Genomic DNA, 10,436 nt, shown 5'->3' with positions numbered 1-10,436 from the left:
GAAGCTAGACTGAAAAGAGAGGAGGAACAGAGATAACCCAGTCGCTCTCTAACAGATGGACTAATAGCGTAATTAAGTAGTCGCGCGCCCGATTCCTGTTTACCGTCATGTTGCTAAGCAATGACATCAGCCAATCCCTCCATCCCTCCGTATAATCCTGCCCCCTCCTTCTCTCTCTCTCTCTCTCTCTCTCTCTTTCCCACATGCATTCATCCCGGTAACAGTCTTAGCATGCTGTAGTAGTCTGAGCGCAGCTCACAGGCAGACGGCATGACCTCAGTGTGCTGGAGCAGCCCACAGCCTCTCATGTAGCCCACTGCTGTGATCGCAAACACACACACACATGCACTTACACATCAAGACACACTCAGTTGCTCTTCAGGGACACTAAGAGATTACCAGAACAAGGAAGATTTTACTTTTGAAGGTTGTTTTTTTAATTTCATTTTCTTTATTTCTTAATTTTTTTTTTATTTTTTTTTTACTGTTACCCCCCACCCTTTGCCGGGTTCAGGGGTGGTGGCACATCCTCAAAAGGGCTGCATGAATGACACAACGCAAAGGCGAGAAGACGACCATCAGCATCCAGGAGCACATGGCCATTGATGTATGTCCAGGTCCCATTCAGCCCATCAAGCAGATATCTGACTATTTCCCCCGTTACCCACGGGGTCTCCCCCCCACAGCTCCCCTGGCCCTTAGCCGCACCGGCTCCCTGAGGAGCACCTCCACCAGCCAGAAGTCCGAGGGCCCGGCCACAGACCCCAAACGGGATGAGGACGACCTGGACCAAGCCTTCGGCGCCACCGCACTCGTGGCCAGCAAGAAAGAGGAAGAGCCAGACGTGGAAGGCTACGATTCGGACGACTCCAGTGAGTAGCTGTTTCTTACTCTGTCTTTGTGCCACTCTAGAATTGACAACTGTTGCCTCAGATTCCTCTACCTGTATGTTTTTATCCACCTGTATGAATGGAGCTCCACTTCTGCAGCTCTGATTGAATGCTTGGAAATGGCTTTGGTTTATGTAGCACGTGATTGTTTGGGTTCAGACAGACAACGGTTTGATGGGACACATGGGTTACGTCGAGCTTCTTTGTGACTCTCACCCTACTGTTTGTTTTTTTTGTTTTCGTTCCATTGATCGACACATCTTTAAAGCGGTTCTTGTGGGCATCAGGTGCGAGTCATCAGTCCTTTGTATCTATATCTGTAGAGCTCTTGTCTGTCCCAGATGTAAATCCTATTATGAACCTCGGCCTGCCTCTCCGTTTGGAGCCCGGTTTTCAATCATGGCAACCTGTAGACTAGATTAGATAGAGCCCTGCGGTCTCATGTGGTTATTTTATCATTATCGTGCTCTGTCTTAGATGGGGTTAATCCATACAGTGTTGAGCTCAACGTGTGTGCCTGAGCATGTGTGCTGATGGAAAAACAAGTGGCTATGACGATGCAACGATGGGGTCTAGATCTAATCCCGGATGGCTCTAGCATAGCATGCAATGATCTGTTGCTGACAGATGTTAACCTTTGACCCGCATGCAAGACTGAGCTGCACAGCAAAAATCTTTTTCTAAACCAATATTTTGTTACTTCAGGGAAATTTCTAAACATCCTTAAAATGAGATCAAATTACTTGAGAAGCCAGATCTGTCCAATTTAGTTTCAGTGCACCCCCTGTAGGTTTTGTTTAAAATAAATAGTTTACCCTAAAATGAAAACTCAACCTCATGTCGTTCCAAACCTGTATGACATTCTTTCTTATGTGGAACACAAAAGAAGATATTTAGAATTCAATGTCAATGGGGTCCAAAACAACACTGATCCCCATTGACTTGATTGTATGTACCAAAAACCAGAAACATTTCTCAAAATATCTTCTTTTGTGTTACACAGAAAAAAATAAAGTTATACAGATTGGAAACTGCATGAGGGTGAATAAAACTCATGTAAATGGTGACAGAATTTTCATTTTTAGCTGAACTATCCCTTTAAGCAAGACATATTGATGGGTAACAAGAAGAAGCAATCTGTAGCATGTTAACTGCCCAAAGATTATCTGAAGTGCATCTTTGTCCTAGTGTAATTGCATGCTTTGCTGTCAACTGCAGTAATCAATATCAATCGCTCATACGCAACACTCTGTCACAGGTTGACGAAATATGCCGGCCAATATAACCAGTCCTTCACCTTTCATGAGGCAGTGTAATGCATGTAGATATGCTGTATCTGCAAGTGCGATCGTTAAAGCAGAGGATTGTGGGACTGCGGTCTGGTGCGCCTGTGTTTTATGATGATAGATTAGCATGGAACTATTGTGCTGGGATTCATTGGTGTGTGGCTCTAAATCATAACCCTCTTCCTGTTCTCTCATTCTCGCCTGTTGTCTGAATCAGAATGCACATATTAGTTGCACAACAGAGAGACAAATTAAATCCTAACCTGACATGTTTGTTATTTGACTCATGAAATACAAATAAGCCAATTATACTAATTTGCCAGAGCATTTAATGGTTTGAATGTCTCACAGGTTGTTTAGCAGAGTAAGTTAGAGGAAGAAAATTGTCTATGAAGGAACATACTTGAAGCTTTGCTAATGCAACAGATGGTTTACAAGGAACTTCCACAAACATTTGGCGATGGCGTCTCTTCAGCTCTGCTGACAAACCATTTATGAGTTGAGTACTACAGGACAGATTGCAAACAGAGCAGTCTTCTGTTTCAGAGCTTAATTAAGAGCCGGATCCAAACAAATTGGACTTGAATTTTAGCTGAGCATTTTTGTCAGTTGCAAATACAACTGGTTGCTTCATCAGTACATAGTATCCAAGCTGGGAAGAATTAAAAATAAAATGATGAATTCCCATTAGGCTTCAAAGCCACTTACTAAATACCACCTGTTTGTCACTCATGCTGAAAGCCTTACTGACCTCTCGACTTGAATTAACTAAATACAGATGCTTTGGGAAAAACAAGCCACTTTGACTGATGCAGTCAACAAAATACCCATGAGTACCTGTGAGCCCTGTACCAGGGAGGCAGGTTCTTGGCGTTGTGTACCCCTGCTGTTTTCTGTGCACAGCTACTGTACATGCCATATTCCTGGTGGTATTTTACAAGAACAGTCTTCAGATTTTTAGTCGAATGGGGCATTCCCATTAACAGCCTTTTGAAGTGACCAGAAGTCACATTTGTTTTGAATGGGTGTTGCTGGATAGTCCTGCCTCCAAAATCACACCATTGCTTGAGCCATGTAGGGTTGCTCAAACGAACAAATCAATCTTTTGATAACACTTAAGGGAAGTCAAACAACGAATAACTTGCTTACATTTGTCTCTGCATATTACTATGGAACAGGAGAATATTAAAGCTTTAGTTCATCCAATAATGAAAATTCTGTTATCATTTACTCACCCTCATGTCATTCCAAACCCATAAAACTTTCGTTCATCTTTGAAACATGAATGCAGATATTTTTAATGAAACTTGAGATATTTCTGTCCCTCCATTGAAAGTCCACACAACCAAAACTTGATCTTGTAAACATCCTAAAAGTAATCTATATAGAGCCAGTCCCAGACTTCTGAGGGCCCTAAGTGAAATATCAAGGGGCCCCTGTCGGTGCGTTCATGAAAACCCCAAAATGACCCCCAACCCATTAATCTGTTCTTTCAGAGTAGTTTTATTCTCAACAAACAAAATTAAGTTGAAACAGTCAGTGATACAATAAAAAAGAAGAATATTTCAAATAATAGGACAAATCTAATAGAAGGATACAAATGAAATAATTTAGACTTACTATACAGAAATTGAACAGTAAGTAACCAAACGTAAAAATAAAACATGGCATAATCTTCGCCATATGAATTAAACATACATTGATTCTTATTAAAGTTATTCAGTGAAGAGCAGTAAATGATTCTCTCATTTTCTTTTGTCGTTTGATTAACATTAAATGACAGAGAGAGCAGCAAGTTTACTGGCTGCTGTCACTTAAGACCGAATAAACAGATCTATACTAACAAGCATTCAATTACTTTTTCCCAAGCTGTTTATGTTCACATAAGACATTACTGACTGCATTTAAGTGAAAATTTACCAAGATGGACATTTTGGCACATTTTTGTGTGAAATTGTCCATTTAAGCACATGCCTGAAGCCCAAAGTAGCCTATTCTTTCGCTATCTCGGATCGCGCGCACCGGAAGCCGCCTGGGGAACTGGGTGTCTTTCACAGCTCAACGCGCTTTTAACTCTTCTTTTTATGAAGCATGTCCGGCAGGAATTTGTATATTATAATACATGATTTGACTGAATCGTATGTTACGTAGAAAGGGTGACAGCGCAGAAAAGGAAATGGAACGGAATGTGTGTTTTCATAATCGATGGAAGCCAAAATCTAAAACGAAACTGAAACTCTATCACACAGGCCTAGTCATCAAATCATCTTTGAGAGCAAGGGGGGCCGGCACTGAATCCATATGAATCAGTGGTTTAATAAGTCTTCTGAAGATGTTTATACACATAAAGCACATCACTTAAGCTTGACATGAGAACCAATGAATTTTGTGTGTCAAGCAACCACGTTTGAATTTCCACAGGAACCAATGAGGTCAGTTGTTCTCACGTGTCAGCAAGTTTACCATTTTTAATGTGCACTATAATATTTATGTGTTTATCTCTCAGGTTTTTAATTAAAAATATCATATTTTGTCTTTTGAAGATGAATAAAAGTCCTATAGGTAAACTAACACTTAATATAAAAAATAAATAGTGGAGCTCTTCTGATGCAGGTGGATACAGCTGTTAGCAACCAACAGTACAGCATGTTGACCTCCAGAGATTTAGTCACTGTCAGTGTTAATGCACCGTTCAGCTGTAGAAAAAAACAGCAACTCTACAACTTTTCACTTTTCAGAGGCAACAAAAACGGTAAATTATTTTCCTCTGATCAATCCAACATGACCTTCTTAAAGGGTTAGTTCAACCAAAAATGAATATTAGCCCACAAATTACTCACCCTCAAGTCATCCTAGGTGTATATGACCTTCTTCTTTCAGACGAATCCAGTTGGAGTTATATTAAAAATTGACTTTGATCTTTCAAGCTGTTTAATGGAACTCAGTGGGTGTTGCAGTGCATCAGTCCAAAAGAAGTTAAATAAAAAGCGCCCATCCATAATAAAAAAGTGTCTCACACGGCTCCGGGGGGTGAACAAAGTCTTCCTGTAGCGAATCGATGCGTTTTTGTAAGAAAAATAACCATATTTAAAACGTAATAATTTAATCTAGCTTGTGCTCACTGTTGTAAACGGAAGCAGTTCTGGGCGGATGACATATGAGGTCGGCTTTGCATATGCGCTGCTCAGAAGTGACGCACGCGGAAGCGCAGGGGAGAGATCAAAACAAATCAACGGTCACTAATTAGAAGTACAAAACGAGGATTTGTAAAGAAGAATGTCGGAGGATTTCGATATAAGCCAAGAGGAGACTGGTTTACTTTTGCTAAAGTATGGAAACTTTGCTTCCTTTGTTCTTGTTAACAAACGTTGGTTTTCACGAAACTCACCGGCACATGCGCAATGCTGACCTCATACGTCATCCACCCAGAACTGCTTCCGTGTACAACTGTTGGCGCAAGCTAAAATAAAATTGATTATTACGTTTTGAATATGGATATTTTTCGTACAAAAACTGGACTGATGCACTGCAACACCCGCTGAGTGCCATTAAACAGCTTGAAAGATCAAAGACCATTTTTTATATAACTCTGACTGGATTCGTCTGAAAGAAGAAATTCATATACACCTAGGTGAGTAATTTATGGACTAATTTTCATTTTTGGGTGAACTAACCCTTTAACCATGCATAAACCTACTATATTTCTCTATTAGAAACTGAAATAGAGATGGCCTGAGATGCACAGAGAGATTATAAAGCAACTGTTAGTTTGTCTCACAGTTGCATAAGCGATTATGTTTCAGCATGGAATGTCACATGCAGCCGCATATTTTTGTTCAAGAGGATTAGCGGTTCAAGCATCATTAAATATACCTGGTTGAGCTGTGACACATTACTCTTGCAATTAAGACAGGCCATATACTGGGAAGTTGCACTAAATGTTAATTATTTTCTAGGTATTTGTCAATCAGACTGAAAGCAATCTTAAAGAGTTGTGTGTTCACCAGATACTCTACTTTGTTGGATTACATAACTGGAGTTTGTGAGTTTTTTTTTTTTTCTTAATTTGGTTTAACTCTGGGGTAGATGGACTTTTAAAGGATTAGTTGACAACACAAAATGAACTTGCAGACATTCTCCTTGTCATCCAGTAGACTTTAGAAAGACTGGTTTTAGTTTTTACAGAAAGCACTGGAATATACCCGAGGTTTAGCTGTGTTTGTGAAAACTCAATTGTGTGCTGATGGATTTGATTTCCAAATCAGTTTGATGATGACTTAAGTTCTTAGGATGGGAGATCCACCTCTAGCCCTTTTATGGCAATCCCAGAGTCACATTCACAATGGGAGCAAGCCTGTGGCTATAGTAATGGCACATCTCAAGCTAACAGTCCCATAACTCCAATGAGATCTCACTCTCCCACATGAACAAGGTGTCTGTAAGGATCAGAGAGGACACCCTCCAGCACAATGAGGACATCGTGTCCTTTTCTGTTTCCATGCTTCTCTTAGGAAACATGACAAATAGAAACATCTCCTTTGTGTTTTGTGTCATCATTTCAGATCAAATCCTCTGTGACAGTACTTCATAACAGATTTTGCTTCAGAAGCTGAAGTGGTAGCCTTATATGGTATCAAAAATTTAAAATAAATTTAAAAAATACGCATCTTGTTAAAAGAGAAAGTACGCAAAAACCACTCAAAGCATCCTAGAAACCACCCAAAGCATCCTTCTACAAATCCATACAGATGTACTAAACCAGAATGAAAGTTTTACCGCTGCGGATACCGCCGCATCTGCAAAATGCATTTGCAGCTTTTGACCACTGAAACCACAAGCTTCGAGAAGTTAACAGGTGAATGTATCAAAGCACATTTGGCAAGTAGCAGTCAACTTTGCCTTGCCAGTGGGCTAAATTTGACGATTGCAGTTGGCAGATAACCTAAGAAAAATATTGTAATTAAAATAAATCATATTCACAGAAGCAAATTTAGTACTTGTTAACTTATGTGCGTTTGTTATTTAGAACAAATTCAGGTAGCAAAATTATCAAGACTTCAATCCTGTGCTTGCGCTTTACACTTTGCTACACAGTACTTGACTGTATTTTAGATTTTTACACATTTAACAGATATATCACATGAATCATATGTTATATTACCTTAAAATAAAGAAAAGGTGGTTTACTTTGCTTTGGAGCATTAAAAGTGGTAGCCTGTTCGTACATGGATTTATATGCTAAATGTCAATATTGTCACATTACTTAATATTTGTCGCAAATACAAATGTTTGAAATTTACATTTAATAATTCCATATATAAAACAGCAATCATTTCTCCATGTCATGCTACTGTTCAAAAGTTTGGTAAGATTTTTTTTATTTGATAAAAATTCAGTAAAAAGAGTAATATTGTGGAATACAATTACAATTTAAAATAACTGTTTTCTATTTTAATATACATGTTAAAATGGAATTTATTCCTGTGATGGCAAAGCTGAATTTTCTGCAGTCATTACTCCAGTCTTCAGTGTCAAATAAACCTTTAGAAATCATTATAATATGCAGAATTATTTGTGTTCAAGAAGTACTCAAGAAACATTTCTTATCATCAATGTTGAAAACAGTTGTGCTGCTTATTTTTATCATCTTTTGATAAATGTAATGTGTCCTTGCTGAATAAAAGTATTAATTTCTTTCCAAAAAAAACTGATCCTTCTTACTGATCCAAAACTTTTGAAAAGTAGTGTACTTATAAGCAATAAATAATTTGATATGTGGTCTACTTGCCACACACACACACACTGTAGTGAGAACTCACTTTAGCCATTGCCATGTTGGTAAATTTGCACGATGAAGGCTAGACAACAAGTGTAGCATTATCTGATCTGTTTTTGTCAACTTGGATGTTAATTGATACAGAAAAGTGCAACACCAACTGAGCAGCCGCCGACTTAGTCCAATCAAATCACATCTGATCACAGGTCCATTAATGATGTCCCGTAGTGCAGCAGAGACGTGGAAGAGATTATGGGTTATTTTATTATTATTTTTATTTATTTATCTTTTTTTTTTTACTCTGAATATCACTCTTGTCATGCAATCCTAATTTTATAAATGCGAGATGAAGATGAATGCTTTACCCTAATTGAGACAGCCATTTGAAATTATCCTACTTATGTCTAAACTACATGCTCTTGGCCTGTGGAAACAAAGCACAGTACTTACAACTTGACAAAAATAGACATTGCGATTAGGTACAGTTTAATCTTTTGTTTAATCATGCCATTTTCATTGTCTGTAGTTGAATTGATGTCCACTATTATAATGCATCATCAGTTATTAGATATGTGTTATTGTAGCAATGCCTTCCTGTCACAGATTGTACAGTCAGTCCCTCTGACACATAAAGCGAAGGCACGCTCAGGTATAAGCAGGGGGAGGATTTCCTGAAAGCAGGCTACAACCTTCTGTCGAATCCTATTAAAGAGCCTATCTGCAAGCTGTCGTGAGATAACAGATAACGAGAGGAATAGACTGTATTTTTCCCTGTGTTTTTGCCATTGGGGTTTTCTAGATGGGGCTTGGCTATGAAAAAAAAAACATACCATTTACGTGGTAAGCTCAGGAGATGTATTATACACAAAAAACTACTGGGTTGTGGAAAACCTTTCCTTTCCTTTCTGGATCGAGTGGATAGATCGTGATGTGTCTGTCTTGCCATAAGTCCAGTCTGCCATCTGTGGCTAGCATTGATGGGGTTGTCTTGTTTTTCTGTTTGTGTCACGTCTCTGTGTGTTTTCAGAGAGCTCACTGACAGATGACAGATGCAGTTGTTGACAGACAGAGTGAAGAATGGAAACCTGCCATACAGTACATTGGTTTTAGAGATAATTAATAAAATTAGCTTTTTTAACAATAGAAAGGAACAGAAAGTAGAAATACAGCTGTACTAAAGCCCTGTGAGGCTTTTACCTTGAAGTGTTCAGCCTTTGTGTGTTGATGTTATTTAGTGAGAAGGCTGCTTTGAAGCATTTTTTTTTTCAGTCGCTCAGCAGCTGTCTTGTACCTCAAGTCAGGTATAGCATCTCTGTAATACTGTAATTTATCTTTATTTTCTTTTGCCACATTGGGTGAAAACGTACATTTTTAAGGTTTTGCTTTAATGCTCAGATCTCCTCCAGATATGTCAATTTTTCCTCTATCCACACGTTAAGACAGGATTAACTTTTATCTGACCAGCCGACTGTACGAAACCAGCCCCTGCAAACCCCCCAACCCACACACCTACACACTGCTCACAGGCACTAGACACTCAGTAAAACACAGCGCTGCCAACAATATAGGGCAATGTAAAGACTTCATAGGTTAAACATTTACATGAATAAAAATTGTTCTAAAGATTAGTAAAAATTTGTTAGCAGTGTTTTTGACACATTTAAAAATATGTTATTCCCCACATAACTTTTGGGAAATATCTGTGCTTTGCAGCATGTCCTAACGGCACAATGCAATTCATTTGTCTGTCCATACTGAAATCAAAAGTTAAAAAAAAAACTTATTTGTATAACACAAAACCGTCATAGCTAGAATATCACATCAGAACATATACTACCGTTCAAAAGTTTGGGGTAAAATTTTTCATGTTTTTGCAAGAAGTTTCTTCTGCTCACCAAGGTACTGTTTTAATATATTTTAAAATGAAATTTATTTATGTGAAGGCAAAGTTGAATTGTCAGCATCATTACTCCAGTCTTCAGTGTCACAATATCCTTTAGAAAACATTCTATATACAGTGCACAGCATAAATGAGTACACCCCCTCTGAATAAATATAAAAGATGTATTTTCTTAATGATCACTAATATAATTAATATAATTCATGGAAAGATGGCAAAATTTTAACATAGTAAACATATACTTAATAAAAACAACAAAATATATGCCAGTATTTTCTGTAAGGTAAGTAAATTAGCCAATTTTGTTTAAATGAAGGATTGCAGAAATGAGTTCACCCTAGATCTAATTCAGAAAATGTATAATATTCTAGTACTTTGTATGTCCTCCAGAACTTAAAGTATACTGCTCTGACACTTGTGTACAAGTTCATGACAAATTTTCACATCTGTCCTGTTTAACTCCTGGAGCACGACCTCCTTGAATGCTCTGATCTTTAATGGGGAGTGTTGCTCAGCTCCTCTCTACAGAATCCCCCACAGCTGCTCAAGAGCATTAAAGGGGTCATATGATGCTTATTTCAGTT

The 10,436-nt window shown here is 38.3% G+C and overlaps 1 protein-coding gene across 2 annotated transcripts in view; it reads left to right on the top strand.

The window, feature by feature from the left end:
* Window positions 1-211: 211 nt before the first annotated feature.
* Window positions 212-10,436, top strand: part of LOC107681901 (double C2-like domain-containing protein beta) — a 104,710-nt gene continuing 94,485 nt past the window's right edge. For both annotated transcript variants that reach the window (XM_016478273.1, XM_016478272.1), the window contains exon 1: window positions 212-872. In XM_016478273.1, the coding sequence (XP_016333759.1) occupies window positions 548-872 (325 nt within the window). In that variant the 5' untranslated portion in view covers window positions 212-547. The remainder of the gene's footprint in view (window positions 873-10,436) is intronic.

The sequence above is a fragment of the Sinocyclocheilus anshuiensis genome, unplaced genomic scaffold (assembly GCF_001515605.1).
Source record: "Sinocyclocheilus anshuiensis isolate Anshui unplaced genomic scaffold, SAMN03320099.WGS_v1.1 scaffold2571, whole genome shotgun sequence".
Lineage (NCBI taxonomy): Eukaryota > Metazoa > Chordata > Actinopteri > Cypriniformes > Cyprinidae > Sinocyclocheilus > Sinocyclocheilus anshuiensis.
Note: the sequence above shows the minus strand (reverse complement) of the source record. Positions and strands in the feature narration are given on the sequence as shown.